Source organism: Panulirus ornatus, chromosome 10 (assembly GCF_036320965.1).
Source record: "Panulirus ornatus isolate Po-2019 chromosome 10, ASM3632096v1, whole genome shotgun sequence".
Taxonomy (NCBI): domain Eukaryota; kingdom Metazoa; phylum Arthropoda; class Malacostraca; order Decapoda; family Palinuridae; genus Panulirus; species Panulirus ornatus.
The window spans coordinates 27,084,391-27,101,680 of NC_092233.1; the positions used below are offsets into that span (position 1 = coordinate 27,084,391).

Consider the following 17,290-nt stretch of genomic DNA (forward strand, 5'->3'; position numbering starts at 1 on the left):
ATAGCCCACGCCTCGCAACCATACAACATTGTTGGAACCACTATTCCTTCAAACATACCCATTTTTGCTTTCCGAGATAATGTTCTCGACTTCCACACATTCTTCAAGGCTCCCAGAATTTTCGCCCCCTCCCCCACCCTATGATCCACTTCCGCTTCCATGGTTCCATCCGCTGCCAGATCCACTCCCAGATATCTAAAACACTTCACTTCCTCCAGTTTTTCTCCATTCAAACTCACCTCCCAATTGACTTGACCCTCAACCCTACTGTACCTAATAACCTTGCTCTTATTCACATTTACTCTTAACTTTCTTCTTTCACACACTTTACCAAACTCAGTCACCAGCTTCTGCAGTTTCTCACATGAATCAGCCACCAGCGCTGTATCATCAGCGAACAACAACTGACTCACTTCCCAAGCTCTCTCATCCCCAACAGACTTCATACTTGCCCCTCTTTCCAAAACTCTTGCATTCACCTCCCTAACAACCCCATCCATAAACAAATTAAACAACCATGGAGACATCACACACCCCTGCCGCAAACCTACATTCACTGAGAACCAATCACTTTCCTCTCTTCCTACACGTACACATGCCTTACATCCTCGATAAAAACTTTTCACTGCTTCTAACAACTTGCCTCCCACACCATATATTCTTAATACCTTCCACAGAGCATCTCTATCAACTCTATCATATGCCTTCTCCAGATCCATAAATGCTACATACAAATCCATTTGCTTTTCTAAGTATTTCTCACATACATTCTTCAAAGCAAACACCTGATCCACACATCCTCTACCACTTCTGAAACCACACTGCTCTTCCCCAATCTGATGCTCTGTACATGCCTTCACCCTCTCAATCAATACCCTCCCATATAATTTCCCAGGAATACTAAACAAACTTATACCTCTGTAATTTGAGCACTCACTCTTATCCCCTTTGCCTTTGTGCAATGGCACTATGCACGCATTCCGCCAATCCTCAGGCACCTCACCATGAGTCATACATACATTAAATAATCTTACCAACCAGTCAACAATACAGTCACCCCCTTTTTTAATAAATTCCACTGCAATACCATCCAAACCTGCTGCCTTGCCGGCTTTCATCTTCCGCAAAGCTTTTACTACCTCTTCTCTGTTTACCAAATCATTTTCCCTAACCCTCTCACTTTGCATATATATATATATATATATATATATATATATATATATATATATATATATATATATATATATATATATATATATATATTTCTTTTTGTCAAAGTATTCGCCATTTCCCGCGTTAGCGAGGTAGCATTAAGAACAGAGGACTGGGACTCTGAGGGAATATCCTTCTCTGTTCCTTCTTTTGGAAAATTAAAAAAAAAAAATGAGAGGGGAGGATTTCCAGCCCCCCGCTCCCTCCCCTTTTAGTCGCCTCCTACGACACGCAGGGAATACGTGAGAAGTATTCTTATTATCCCCAGGGATAATATATATATATATATATATATATATATATATATATATATATATATATATATATATATATATTTTTTTTTTTTTTGCTGTCTCCCGCGTTTGCGAGGTAGCGCAAGGAAACAGACGAAAGAAATGGCCCAACCCACCCCCATACACATGTATATACATACGTCCACACACGCAAATATACATACCTACACAGCTTTCCATGGTTTACCCCAGACGCTTCACATGCCCTGATTCAATCCACTGACAGCACGTCAACCCCGGTATACCACATCGATCCAATTCACTTTATTCCTTGCCCTCCTTTCAACCTCCTGCATGTTCGGGCCCCGATCACACAAAATCTTTTTCACTCCATCTTTCCACCTCCAATTTGGTCTCCCACTTCTCCTCGTTCCCTCCACCTCCGACACATATATCCTCTTGGTCAATCTTTCCTCACTCATTCTCTCCATGTGCCCAAACCATTTCAAAACACCCTCTTCTACTCTCTCAACCACGCTCTTTTTATTTCCACACATCTCTCTTACCCTTACGTTACTTACTCGATCAAACCACCTCACACCACACATTGTCCTCAAACATCTCATTTCCAGCACATCCATCCTCCTGCGCACAACTCTATCCATAGCCCACGCCTCGCAACCATACAACATTGTTGGAACCACTATTCCTTCAAACATACCCATTTTTGCTTTCCGAGATAATGTTCTCGACTTCCACACATTCTTCAAGGCTCCCAGGATTTTCGCCCCCTCCCCCTCCCTATGATTCACTTCCGCTTCCATGGTTCCATCCGCTGCCAGATCCACTCCCAGATATCTAAAACACTTTACTTCCTCCGGTTTTTCTCCATTCAAACTTACCTCCCAATTGACTTGACCCTCAACCCTACTGTACCTAATAACCTTGCTCTTATTCACATTTAATCTTAACTTTCTTCTTTCACACACTTTACCAAACTCAGTCACCAGCTTCTGCAGTTTCTCACATGAATCAGCCACCAGCGCTGTATCATCAGCGAACAACAACTGACTCACTTTGAAGTGGTTTGGGCACATGGAGAGAATGAGTGAGGAAAGATTGACCAAGAGGATTATGTGTCAGAGGTGGAGGGAACGAGGAGAAGAGGGAGACCAAATTGGAGGTGGAAAGATGGAGTGAAAAAGATTTTGTGTGATCGGGGCCTGAACATGCAGGAGGGTGAAAGGAGGGCAAGGAATAGAGTGAATTGGAGCGATGTGGTATACCGGGGTTGACGTGCTGTCAGTGGATTGAATCAAGGCATGTGAAGCGTCTGGGGTAAACCATGGAAAGCTGTGTAGGTATGTGTATTTGCGTGTGTGGACGTATGTGTATACGTGTGTATGGGGGTGGGTTGGGCCATTTCTTTCGTCTGTTTCCTTGCGCTACCTCGCAAACGCGGGAGACAGCGACAAAGTATAAAAAAAAAATATAATATATATATATATATGGTTTGGAAATGTCTGGGGAGTGAAGTCAGGGGTTAGTGAGAGGACAAGAGCAAGGGAAGGAGTAGCAATACTCCTGAAACAGGAGTTGTGGGAGTATGTGATAGAATGTAAGAAAGTAAATTCTCGATTAATATGGGTAAAATTGAAAGTTGATGGAGAGAGGTGGGTGATTATTGGTGCATATGCACCTGGGCATGAGAAGAAAGATCATGAGAGGCAAGTGTTTTGGGAGCAGCTAAATGAGTGTGTTAGCGGTTTTGATGCACGAGACCGGGTTATAGTGATGGGTGATTTGAATGCAAAGGTGAGTAATGTGGCAGTTGAGGGAATAATTGGTATGCATGGGGTGTTCAGTGTTGTAAATGGAAATGGTGAAGAGCTTGTAGATTTATGTGCTGAAAAAGGACTGATGATTGGGAATACCTGGTTTAAAAAGCGAGATATACATAAGTATACTTATGTAAGTAGGAGAGATGGCCAGAGAGCGTTATTGGATTACGTGTTAATTGACAGGCGTGCGAAAGAGAGACTTTTGGATGTCAATGTGCTGAGAGGTGCAACTGGAGGGATGTCTGATCATTATCTTGTGGAGGCTAAGGTGAAGATTAGTATGGGTTTTCAGAAAAGAAGAGTGAATGTTGGGGTGAAGAAGGTGGTGAGAGTAAGTGAGCTTGGGAAGGAGACCTGTGTGAAGAAGTATCAGGAGAGACTGTGTACAGAATGGAAAAAGGTGAGAACAATGGAAGTGAGGGGAGTGGGGGAGGAATGGGATGTATTTAGGGAATCAGTGATGGATTGCGCAAAAGATGCTTGTGGCATGAGAAGAGTGGGAGGTGGGCTGTTTAGAAAGGGTAGTGAGTGGTGGGATGAAGAAGTAAGAGTATTAGTGAAAGAGAAGAGAGAGGCATTTGGACGATTTTTGCAGGGAAAAAATGCAATTGAGTGGGAGAAGTATAAAAGAAAGAGACAGGAGGTCAAGAGAAAGGTGCAAGAGGTGAAAAAAGGGCAAATGAGAGTTGGGGTGAGAGACTATCAGTAAATTTTAGGGAGAATAAAAAGATGTTCTGGAAGGAGGTAAATAGGGTGCGTAAGACAAGGGAGCAAATGGGAACTTCAGTGAAGGGCGTAAATGGGGAGGTGATAACAAGTAGTGGTGATGTGAGAAGGAGATGGAATGAGTATTTTGAAGGTTTGTTGAATGTGTCTGATGACAGAGTGGCAGATATAGGGTGTTTGGGTCGAGGTGGTGTGCAAAGTGAGAGGGTTAGGGAAAATGATTTGGTAAACAGAGAGGAGGTAGTAAAAGCTTTGCGGAAGATGAAAGCCGGCAAGGCAGCAGGTTTGGATGGTATTGCAGTGGAATTTATTAAAAAAGGGGGTGACTGTATTGTTGACTGGTTGGTAAGGTTATTTAATATATGTATGACTCATGGTGAGGTGCCTGAGGATTGGCGGAATGCGTGCATAGTGCCATTGTACAAAGGCAAAGGGGATAAGAGTGAGTGCTCAAATTACAGAGGTATAAGTTTGTTGAGTATTCCTGGTAAATTATATGGGAGAGTATTGATTGAGAGGGTGAAGGCATGTACAGAGCATCAGATTGGGGAAGAGCAGTGTGGTTTCAGAAGTGGTAGAGGATGTGTGGATCAGGTGTTTGCTTTGAAGAATGTATGCGAGAAATACTTAGAAAAGCAAATGGATTTGTATGTAGCATTTATGGATCTGGAGAAGGCATATGATAGAGTTGATAGAGATGCTCTGTGGAAGGTATTAAGAATATATGGTGTGGGAGGCAAGTTGTTAGAAGCAGTGAAAAGTTTTTATCGAGGATGTAAGGCATGTGTACGTGTAGGAAGAGAGGAAAGTGATTGGTTCTCAGTGAATGTAGGTTTGCGGCAGGGGTGTGTGATGTCTCCATGGTTGTTTAATTTGTTTATGGATGGGGTTGTTAGGGAGGTAAATGCAAGAGTCTTGGAAAGAGGGGCAAGTATGAAGTCTGTTGGGGATGAGAGAGCTTGGGAAGTGAGTCAGTTGTTGTTCGCTGATGATACAGCGCTGGTGGCGGATTCATGTGAGAAACTGCAGAAGCTGGTGACGGAGTTTGGTAAAGTGTGTGGAAGAAGAAAGTTAAGAGTAAATGTGAATAAGAGCAAGGTTATTAGGTACAGTAGGGTTGAGGGTCAAGTCAACTGGGAGGTGAGTTTGAATGGAGAAAAACTGGAGGAAGTGAAGTGTTTTAGATATCTGGGAGTGGATCTGTCAGCGGATGGAACCATGGAAGCGGAAGTGGATCATAGGGTGGGGGAGGGGGCGAAAATTTTGGGAGCCTTGAAAAATGTGTGGAAGTCGAGAACATTATCCCGGAAAGCAAAAATGGGTATGTTTGAAGGAATAGTAGTTCCAACAATGTTGTATGGTTGCGAGGCGTGGGCTATGGATAGAGTTGTGCGCAGGAGGATGGATGTGCTGGAAATGAGATGTTTGAGGACAATGTGTGGTGTGAGGTGGTTTGATCGAGTAAGTAACGTAAGGGTAAGAGAGATGTGTGGAAATAAAAAGAGCGTGGTTGAGAGAGCAGAAGAGGGTGTTTTGAAATGGTTTGGGCACATGGAGAGAATGAGTGAGGAAAGATTGACCAAGAGGATATATGTGTCGGAGGTGGAGGGAACGAGGAGAAGAGGGAGACCAAATTGGAGGTGGAAAGATGGAGTGAAAAGGATTTTGTGTGATCGGGGCCTGAACATGCAGGAGGGTGAAAGGAGGGCAAGGAATAGAGTGAATTGGAGCGATGTGGTATACAGGGGTTGACGTGCTGTCAGTGGATTGAATCAAGGCATGTGAAGCGTCCGGGGTAAACCATAGAAAGCTGTGTAGGTATGTATATTTGCGTGTGTGGACGTGTGTATGTACATGTGTATGGGGGGGGTTGGGCCATTTCTTTCGTCTGTTTCCTTGCGCTACCTCGCAAACGCGGGAGACAGCGACAAAGTATAAAAAAAAAAAAAAAAATATATATATATATATATATATATATATATATATATATATATATATATATATATATATATATACACATATAAGGTTAATTACACAGCCTTGACTAGGGGTTAGGTCACCAGTGCTGTCTCAGCTAACATTACAAAAAAAAATATATATATTGCTATCATAGATGATTTATTTCTAGTAATCATGAAAACCTCATCTTGTTTCAGAAAGAATTTGAAACAGAAGATTGTTCTGGTCCTACATTCATTTTAAGTTACAAGGAGTACTGTTAGCTGTTACCCTGGTGATGTGAAGCAAATGCACTCAACAGAGAAACCTCCCAGTAACTGCATGTAATTACAATTGAAAACAATCACATATTCTTCAAACAACATCAAAAATAAGATAATTTTCAGTAGCTGGAGGAAGTTAGTTGTGATTTTCATAGCTTGTTGGTTCTTTTTACAAGTGCTTTGCCTACTTTTACAATAATTAATCAAATATATTATTGGCAAACCACAGAAATAACATATCTAGAAAAATTGTATTTTAGGTGCACCACAGAAATAACATGTATTGGAAAATTGCATATCAATGGACTAACTAAACTTAGATGAAAGGAGTCAGACTAATAATGCATGATTTATATCATCATTTTTAATTCTAATAATAAATCAATGACAGACAAGAGGAGTGTGAAGATCAAGGAAAATTTGGACTTAATATAAAATTTGGTGAAACATTTGCAGAAATAGAGAACCTATGAAATTTTCACCTTCACCTAGCAGGCAGTATCTATCTTATTCTTCAATGTTATAATCAAAATATGAGATAAATCCATGAGTTCATCATCATGCCAACTCTCAAAGACTGTAAATTAAGAGACTACATGCACAGGCTAGTAGCACCGCAACCTACCATCCAAACAAGCCATTCCATGGAGACTTCAGCAGCATATCATAAGGACATTAGTACCATATATTTCTATGCTAAGTTTCAGCTGTTACAGGTTATATGAGTTTTTAGTAGATTCTGTTTACTTTAATGCTTCCCCAACATCTAATTAAATTAACATAACATTTTCCCCTGATCTTAATGCTCCTTCTCCCAACCCCTTGTCTCTTATCCATAAATAAAATGTAAAGCTCTAAATTACAAAAGTGCCATGGTGAAAGAGTCCACTGATATCTATTCTTTAATCCTCAACCCAAAGGATCATCAGGTAAGGTTTTCAGATGCTATTCACTACTTTTAGTTAACGCATTTTAAACCATTCCTCTCCTTCACCACCTTGCCCACTTTTGAGGAAAAAACTTCAGGGTTTCTTAAACTTAAGAATAAACTCCAATTGTCTTTCAAAAGTTCTAAGTGAAACAAATCGTTTAAAATACTCTTTAATACATGCGTTAATAACACCACTCCCTTTATATACTCCTTTACCGAAAACTCAGGTTCAGGTAACACTCAAATATTGACAATTGTATAAAGAGAAAAAGATCTACCAGACCGAATGAAACAACCCGAGACCACTAATACCAAGAAAGATTAAGGCTTGATTGATTTTGTGAAATTTGGTAAACGGTAGAACCTATCTAATTCTGCGATGTGTAGCATCAAAAATATATTCAAGAACTTACAACTACTGACATAGAATAATAAATCTTGGCTTCCTCTGAATAATATATATATACTTAAAGTCAATTATATATGTTTCGGCCCCTCTTAAAATATTCATCAGGAAGCTGCAGTTTCGAAAAATACACTCGTTTCTAAATGTTATTCACTAACCTGTCCTGTAATACCAGTAAGCAGGGCCCTTTTCATTGGAGAATTGTCAGCCATGATGTGATTTCGTTCAATGTCGTGTGTAATCAAGGAAATTTAAAGGAAATTATGACGAGGTTTCAGGTGCGTGGCACTGACAAGTTACCAAACAAGATATATTTTAACGGTACTTTTCGTTTTGAAATTAATATCACAATGTAACATAATCATTAATATATAACCATGTTCATGAGAATATAGTTCAGTTACAAATTCTCTAATTCAACTGTATGTTCCTTCGATCATTATATGTAACCATTGTGGAATCATCAGATTGACGTGTCTCTTGTTTGTTTACATCCCGGCGTTAGGTATAGTAAGGGATCGTTAATGTAAAGAGGGATACATCTATATAATGATTTTATATTGATTATAAGAAAAAGACAAAATCACAACAAATAGACATTGCTTCATGTGGAATTCAATGTTGGAGTAGTAATCTATCGCCACAAAATTCTGTGGCTCAGATTTGAGAATTTCGATTACATATATTAAAAGAGGCCGGCCTTATCTGGTAGGCAGAAAGTTCCAAACTTTGGTGAATTAAGAAATGAACCCCTGAGTTGCAGCGACTTGCCTTGTACTATCTAGTCTAACTATGGTTAGAGTTAAGAAAAACCTTATGAATATACGTGGAAAACTTATACAGAAGCAATATGAGGGAATGCTTTCCACTCGATTCTATCAGGTAAGCTGTAAAGTTGAATCCGGTGTAGCTGCGAAAGCAGGTGTTAAATTAATCCCTATTAGCTTGTAAATGGACAAAAGCATCACCCGATTGTAATCATTGCCAGTAACAGTTGAAGGTAGCAGGCAAAAACCGACCATGTAGGAACTACCGCTCGGTAACGGGAAACTTGGTGACGAAGCTGCTTCATCGCGACGGGGCAGCAAGACATGGATGGCTTCAGTGGTGTCAAGTTCTCCATTGCTAAAGTTTTTTTTTTCTCTCTTTCTCTGTCTCACATACACGTGGTATGCTGGCATTCAGAGGACCATACATACACAAGATCCATCTTACTCTTAATATTCAACATCTATTGAAGATTTCCTGTGGTGAATGCTACGCGCTGTCCTTACGTAAAGTCAAATTCTCGTTATACTTAAAGAAAGTTTAAGAGATGAAGCACCACGGACGCAGAACTCTCACCTGATACTGTACAGATAGGTAATTAATTGATTAGATAAATGCGGTCACTTTATTTGGTTAGTAGAATTGCCAGATGTCACCAATGCCCGTAACTTGAGCCATTTTCTTACGTCTGCTCTAGTGACAAACTTTTTTTTCTTGGGGGGGGGGGGGGGGGGGGGTCCTGGCGAACTCATAATCAAACACGTGGAACTGCATGATGACATGTTGCCAAACCTCAGTGACAAACGATTCTGCTTATGGGTTTATTTGAGTACAGCTGCACATGTGCACCGTATTCGGTCAATTTTTTGACCGGTTCCATCGTATGCGACCTGTACGCCTTCAAGGTAGACTTCATGAGATGGAAAGATAAATGGAGACCTGTGGTCCACGTCGAGGTTATTTGTTTATGGTTGTCTAGAAATAGTCGTACAAACAAAATAGGTTAGCAGAATGCACCTTCCCACCCACCCCTCCCTTTGGCTCAACTGCCGGTAGTTAGGAATATAGGAAAAAATAAATATCATGCGACGAAATGACACTACTGCCATGGAAATTCGTTAGGGAAGTGCATTAGACATTATTTCTCTGTCAACTTAGACAACAGGTACTATGCGGCTAGATTCTGAGCAACAAAAACATGGTTAGTGGTAAACTAGATCTTTTACCTTGTAATATTAAGTGGGGCATTCGACCACCATTTACTACTTCGGGAGGTATTTTATAGCAGTGCTCCACAACTATATTTATATGAAAAATTTGCATGCATTGCTATTACACCACATTTCTCACATCCATACCATTATTTTCGGCAATTAACTTCCTCACGAAAAGGACGAAATTTTCGTATGACTTTTGCCAAGATTATTTAGTATTTTGAACGCTTAATGAGATCTCGAAGCCTGAAGGGAAATAATGCAAATGACTGGGAGATGTATAAAAGAAAGAGGCAAGAGGTCAAGAGAAAGGTGCAAGAGGTGAAAAAGACGGCAAATGAGAGCTGGGGTGAGAGATTATCATTTGATTTTAGGGAGGATAAAAAGATGTTTTGGAAGGAGGTAAATAAAGTGCGTAAGACAAGGGAACAAATGGGAACTTCAGTGAAGGGGCTAATAGGGAGGTGATAACAAGTAGTGGTGATGTGAGAAGGAGATGGAGTATTTTGAAGGTATGTGTTTGACGATAGAGTGGCAGATATAGGGTGTTTTGGTCGAGGTGGTGTGCAAAGTGAGAGGGTTAGGGAGAATGATTTGGTAATGAGAGAAGAGTTAGTAAAAGCTTTGCGGAAGATGAAAGCCGGCAAGGCAGCGGGTTTGGATGGTATTGCAGTGGAATTTATTAAAAAAGAGGGTGACTGTATTGTTGACTGGTTGGAAAGGTTATTTAATGTATGTATGACTCATGGTGAGATGCCTGGTTATTGGCAGAATGCTTGCATAGTGCCATTGTACAAAGGCAAAGGGGATAAAAGTGAGTGCTCAAATTACAGAGGTATAAATTTGTTGAGTATTCCTGGGAAATTATATGAGAGGATATTGATTGAAAGGATGAAGGCATGTACAGAGCATCAGATTGGGGAAGAGCAGTGTGGTTTCAGAAGTGGTAGAGGATGTGTGGATCAGGTGTTTGCTTCGAAGAATGTATGTGAGAAATACTTAGAAAAGCAAATGGATTTGTATGTAGCATTTATGGATCTGGAGAAGGCATATGGTAGAGTTGACAGAGATGCTCTGTGGAAGGTATTAAGAGTATATGGTGTGGGAGGCAAGTTGTTAGAAGCAGTGAAAATTTTATCGAGGATGTAAGGCATGTGTACGTGTAGGAAGAGAGGAAAGGTTTGCGGCAGGGGTGTGTGATGTCTCCATGGTTGTTTGATTAGCTTATGGATGGGGTTGTTAGGGAGGTGAATGCAAGAGTTTTGGAAAGAGGGGCAAGTATGCAGTCTGTTGTGGATGAGAGAGCTTGGGAAGTGAGTCAGTTGTTGTTCGCTGATGATACAGTGCTGGTGGCTGATTCGTGTGAGAAACTGCAGAAGCTGGCGACTGAGTTTGGTAAAGTGTGTGAAAGAAGAAAGCTGATAGTAAATGTGAATAAGAACAAGGTTATTAGGTACAGTAGGGTTGAGGGACAAGTCAATTGGGAGGTTAGTTTGCATGGAGAAAAACTGGAGGAAGTGAAGTGTTTTAGATATCTGGGAGTGGATTTGGCAGCAGATGGAACCATGGAAGCGGGAGTGAATCATAGGGTGGGGGAGGGGGGCCAAAGTTCTGGGGGCGTTGAAGAATGTGTGGAAGTCGAGAACATTATCTCGGAAAGCAAAAATGGATATGTTTGAAGGAATCGTGGTTCCAACAATGTTATATGGTTGCGAGGCGTGGGCTTTAGATAGAGTTGTGCGGAGGAGGGTGGATGTGCTGGAAATGAGATGTTTGGGGACAATATGTGGTGTGAGGTGGTTTGATCGAGTAAGTAATGAAAGGGTAAGAGAGATGTGTGGTAATAAAAAGAGTGTGGTTGAGAGAGCAGAAGAGGGTGTTTTGAAATGGTTTGGTCACATGGAGAGAATGAGTGGGGAAAGATTGACCAAGAGGATATATGTGTCATAGGTGGAGGGAACGAGGAAAAGTGGGAGACCAAATTGGAGGTGGAAAGATGGAGTGAAAAAGATTTTGAGTGATCAGGGCCTGAACATGCAGGAGGGTGAAAGGCGTGCAAGGAATAGAATGAATTGGAACGATGTGGTATACCGGGATGGACGTGTTGTCAATGGATTGAACCAGGGCATGCGAAGCGTCTGGGACAAACCATGGAAAGTTCTGTGGGGCCCCAGTGGATGTGGAAAGGGAGCTGTGGTTTCGGTGCATTATACATGACAGCTAAAGACTGAGTGTGAACGAATGTGGCCTTTGTTGTCTTTTCCTAGCGCTACCTCGCGTCATATGCGGGGGGAGGGAGTTGTTATTTCATGTGTGGCGGGGTGGCGATGGGAATGAATAAAGGCAGACAGTATGAATTATGTACATGTGTATATATGTATATGTCTGTGTGTGTATATATATATGTATACGTTGAGATGTATAGGTACGTATATTTGCGTGTGTGTGGACGTGTATGTATATACATGTGTATGTGGGTGGGTTGGGCCATTCTTTCGTCTGTTTCCTTGCGCCACTTCGCTAACGCGGGAGACAGCGACAAAGTAAATCAAAGAAATAACAATAATGTATATATATATATATATATATATATATATATATGTGTGTGTGTGTGTGTGTGTGTGTGTGTGTGTGTGTATCATTTAGGCCTTTGACTCTTTCTGAATTAAGGGTTTAGTTTCGTTGCTCTTCTTTGAATTCGCTCAAGTTCTCCCCTCATCTTTGATCAGAACTGACCATGTCACTCCAAATGAGTTGTAAAGAGAACAGTGTAAGGGGTGAGTTACCCTTTGTTTAACAGCTTATATTTCTTGTTATGAAACCTAACAAAATATTGACCATTGTATCAACTATGTAATGATTATAGTATTTAAGGCCATTACTGATCATCACCCTGAGGTCGCTTTCTTATTTCAATTCTTGTAGAGGTTTACAAAGCATTTTGTACTCTTGGTTTATATTTCTGGCATGGGAGTGCATGACTTCGCATTTGTCTGAGTTGACATCCATCTGTCATGTCTAACGTCCACTCCTTCACTTTGTCTTTCACTTTGTGTAAATCCCTCGGCATCTTGGGACACTCTCCCTTTGAGCTGGCACTGTGTCCTCGTCTCGTGTCCTTGGCGATCGATATTCAAGAATCTGCTGTTGAGTCCTGATGAGTCGTGAGAGGAAAGAAGAACAGGGCACAGGTCTAAATCAGAACCAAATAAAGGCGGGACAATCCTTCGTATGATCGGAACTCCGATTCAGAAGAGTCATGGGCATCTGGACAAGTGTGTGTGTGTGTGTGTGTGTAAAAATTCGCTAAGCCTTGTATTGGCACACTCTGTTGTCAATGTCAGCCCGATCTCAGGGCTGTGTATTCTATTACTGCCAAAGGTCAGATGTGTGTTCTCGGTGTACCATTACAGGTAAAAGTCAGGTGTGTGTTCTCGGTGTACCATCACTGGTAAAGGTCAGGTGTGTGTTCTCGGTGTACCATCACTGGTAAAGGTCAGGTGTGTGTTCTCGGTGTACCATCACTGGTAAAGGTCAGGTGTGTGTTCTCGGTGTACCATCACTGGTAAAGGTCAGGTGTGTGTTCTCGGTGTACCATCACTGGTAAAGGTCAGGTGTGTGTTCTCGGAGTGCTATTATTGGAACAGGTCGGCCTGTGTGTGACACTGTCAGTGCTGGTGGGTGTTTTTGTCGTGTGAGTTGTGCCAGAGGTGGCGCCACGTACGCATGAGACTCTGTTTCTAAAGGGATAGTGAGCCATTTAAACGAAGAAATGTATAGGGATTTAGAGGATTCTATGACTTTATACTAAAGCACTGAGATGAAGAGCAACAGGTAAGGGACAGAGGTGAAGCGAGGGCAGGCCGATCTGGTTTAGCCATTTGTACAATGAACTGCCGAAGTATTTATGAATTGATACAGCTGATTTCACCATCGTGATCACTAGGAGAGAAAAAAGTAAAACGACGAGTACAGCAGTGATAAAGTTTGTGAAACAATAAACAAAACTTGAATTCCTAATAATGGAATTTTCAACCGAATGATGATAATGATAAAGGTAATAATGATAATAATACTAATAATAATAATAATGATAATAATAATGATAATAATAATAATGATAATAATGATAATAATGATGATAATAATGATAATAATAATAATGAAAATCATGATAATGATAATAATGATAACGATAACAATAATCATTTTATCATTATTATTGTTATTATCATTATCGTAGATTCTTTACATTATGCAACACATAACTTCTGATTTTCGAAGTCTTTCATTCGTTCGTCATAATCTGGGTTAGCTGGGCGCTCTGGTTCCACAACACTTGACACAGAACGGTTACCTACCAGTACATAGACAGGAAAGGCAATCAATTCTCCACTTTAAGACTGCATAGCATGAGGAGGAGAGCTTTACCAAGTGAACTGAGTATTAATCACAAACGCTTGAATAAAAGAAAAATTGAGTTGTAAATAATCTACATATACACAGGTGGCGTAGCGGAAACAGATGTTAGTTTAGAAGATATGTAATCATGTTCCTCATGTTTTCCAAATTTGACATGGAACGCTACAGTATACACAGTACGTACATATTATAATTTTTTCATGTTGATATATATATATATATATATATATATATATATATATATATATATATATATATATATATATATACAGGGATGGGGAAAAAGAATACTTCCCACGCATTTCCCACATGTCGTAGAAGGCGACTAAAGGTGACGGGAGCGGGGGGCGACAAACCCTCTCCTCCTTGTATTTTAACTTTCTATAAGGGAAAACAGGAGTCACGCGGGGAGTGCTCATCCTCCTCGAAGGCTCAGATTGGGATGTCTAAATGTGTGTGGATGTAACCAAGATGAGAAAAAAGGAGAGATAGGTAGTATGTTTAAGGAAAGGAACCTGGATGTTTTGGCTCTGAGTAAAACGAAGCTCAAGGATAAAGGGGAAGAGTGGTTTGAGAATGTTTTGGGAGTAAAGTCAGGGGTTGGTGAGAGGACAAGAACAAGGGAAAGAATAGCACTACTCCTGAAACAGGAGTGGTGGGAGTATGTGATAGAGTGTAAGAAAGTAAACTCTAGATTGATATGGGTGAAACTGAAAGTTGATGGAGAGAGATGGGTGATTATTGGTGCATATGCACCTGGGCATGAGAAGAAAGATCATGAGAGGCAAGTGTTTTGGGAGCAGTTGAGTGAGTGTGTTAGCAGTTTTGATGCACGAGACCGGGTTATAGTGATGGGTGATTTGAATGCAAAGGTGAGTAATGTGGCAGTTGAGGGAATAATTGGTGTACATGGGGTGTTCAGGGTTGTAATTGGAAATGGTGAAGAGCTTGTAGATTTGTGTGCTGAAAACGGACTGGTGATTGGGAATACCTGGTTTAAAAAGAGAGATATGCATAAGTATACGTATGTAAGTAGGAGAGATGGCCAGAGAGCGTTATTGGACTACATGTTAATTGATAGGCGCGCGAAAGAGAGACTTTTGAATGTTAATGTGCTGAGAAGTGCAACTGGAGGTATGTCTGATCATTATCTTGTGGAGGCGAAGATGAAGATTTGTAGAGGTTTTCAGAAAAGAAGAGAGAACGTTGGGGTGAAAAGAGTGGTGAGAGTAAGTGAGCTTGGGAAGGGTGAGGAAGTACCAGGAGAGAATGAGTGCAGAATGGAAAAAGGTGAGAGCAAAGGACGTAAGGGGAGTGGGGGAGGAATGTGATGTATTTAGGGAAGCAGTGTTGACTTGCATAAAAGATGCTTGTGGCATGAGAAGCGTGGGAGGTGGGCAGATTAGAAAGGGTAGTGAGTGGTGGGATGAAAAAGTAAGATTATTAGTAAAAGAGAAGAGAGAGGCCTTTGGGCGATTTTTGCAGGGAAATAGTGCAAATGAGTGGGAGATGTATAAAAGAAAGAGGCAGGAGGTAAAGAGAAAGGTGCAAGAGGTGAAAAAGAGGACAGATAAGAATTGGGGTGAGAGAGTATCATTAAATTTTAGGAAAAATTAAAAGATGTTTTGGAAGGAGGTAAATAAAGTGCGTAAGACAAGAGAACAAATGGGAACATCGGTGAATGGGGCTAATGGGGAGGCAATAACAAGAAGTGGTGATGTGAGAAGGATATGGAGTGTGTATTTTGAAGGTTTGTTGAATGTGTTTGATGATAGAGTGGCAGATATAGGGTGTTTTAGTCGAGGTGGTGTGCGAAGTGAGAGGGTTAGGGAGACTGATCTGGTAAACAGAGATGAGGTAGTGAAAGCTTTGCAGAAGATGAAAGCCGGCAAGGCGGCGGGTTTGGATGGTATTGCAGTGGAATTTATTTAAAAAAGGGTGTGAGTGTGTTGTTGACTGGGTGGTAAGGGTATCTAATGTATGTATGGCTCATGGTGAAGTGCCTGAGAATTGGCGGAATGTATGCATATTGCCATTGTACAAAGGCAATGGGGATAAAGGTGAGTGTTCAAATTACAGAGGTATAAGTTTGTTTAGTATTCCTGGCAAATTATATGGGAGGGTATTGATTGAGAGGGTGAAGGCATCTACAGAGCATCAGATTGGGAAAGAGCAGTGTGGTTTGAGAAGTGGTAGAGGAAGTGTGGATCAGGTGTTTGCTTTGAAGAATGTATGTGAGAAATACTTAGAAAAACAAATGGATTTGTATGTCACATTTATGGATCTGGAGAAGGCATATGATAGAGTTGATAGAGATGCTCTGTGGAAGGTATTAAGAATATATGATGTAGAAGGCAAGATGTCAGAAGCAGTGAAAAGTTTTTATCGAGGATGTAAGGCATGTGTACGTGCAGGAAGAGAGGGAAGTGATTGGTTCTCAATGAATGTCGGTTTGCGGCAGGGGTGCGCAATGTCTCCATGTTTGTTTAACTTGCTTATGGATGGGGTAGCTAGGGAGATGAATGCAAGAGTTTTGGAGAGAGGGACAAGTATGCAGTCTGTTGTGGATGAGAGAGCTTGGGAAGTGAGTCAGTTGTTGTTCGCTGATGATACAGCGCTGGTGGCTGATTCGGGTGAGAAACTACAAAAGCTGGTGACTGAGTTTGGTAAAGTGTGTGAAAGAAGAAAGTTGAGAGTAAAGGTAAATAAGAGCAAGGTTATTAGGTTCGGTAGGGTTGAGGGACAAGTTAATTGGGTGGTAAGTTTGAATGGGGAAAAACTGGAGGAAGTGAAGTGTTTTAGATATCTGGGAGTGGATTTGGCAGCGGATGGAACCATGGAAGCGGAAGTGAGTCACAGGGCTTGGGAGGGGGCGACAGTTCTGGGAGCATTGAAAAATGTGTGGAAGGCGAGAACATTATCTCGGAAAGCAAAAATGGCTATGTTTGAAGGAATAGTGGTTCCAACAATGTTATATCGTTGCGAGGCGTGGGCTATAGATAGAGTTGTGCGGAGGAAGGTGGATGTGCTGGAAATGAGATGTTTGAGAACAATATGTGGTGTGAGGTGGTTTGATCGAGTAAGTAATGAAAGGGTAAGAGAGATGTGTGGTAATAAAAAGAGTGTGGTTGAGAGAGCAGAAGAGGGTGTTTTGAAATGGTTTGGTCGCACGGTGAGAATAAGTGAGGAAAGATTGACAAAGAGGATATATGTGTCAGAGGTGGAGGGAACGAGGAGAAGTGGGCGACCAAATTGGAGGTGGAAAGATGGAATGAAAAAGATTTTAAGCGATCGGGGCCTGAACATGCAGGAGGG

At 41.1% G+C, this 17,290-nt stretch overlaps 1 protein-coding gene across 5 annotated transcripts in view; it reads right to left on the reverse strand.

The window, feature by feature from the left end:
- The window catches only part of Gmd (GDP-mannose 4,6 dehydratase), a 128,179-nt gene that overhangs the window by 107,964 nt on the left and 2,925 nt on the right, over nucleotides 1–17,290 (reverse strand). For 2 of the 5 annotated variants that reach the window (XM_071665611.1, XM_071665613.1), the window contains exon 1: nucleotides 7,730–8,095. The exons of the other annotated variants lie outside the window; for them this stretch is intronic. In XM_071665611.1, coding sequence (XP_071521712.1) covers nucleotides 7,730–7,783 — 54 coding nt within the window. In that variant the 5' untranslated portion in view covers nucleotides 7,784–8,095. Of the gene's footprint in view, nucleotides 1–7,729; nucleotides 8,096–17,290 lie in introns of those variants that run through there. 5 annotated transcript variants of the gene reach the window in all.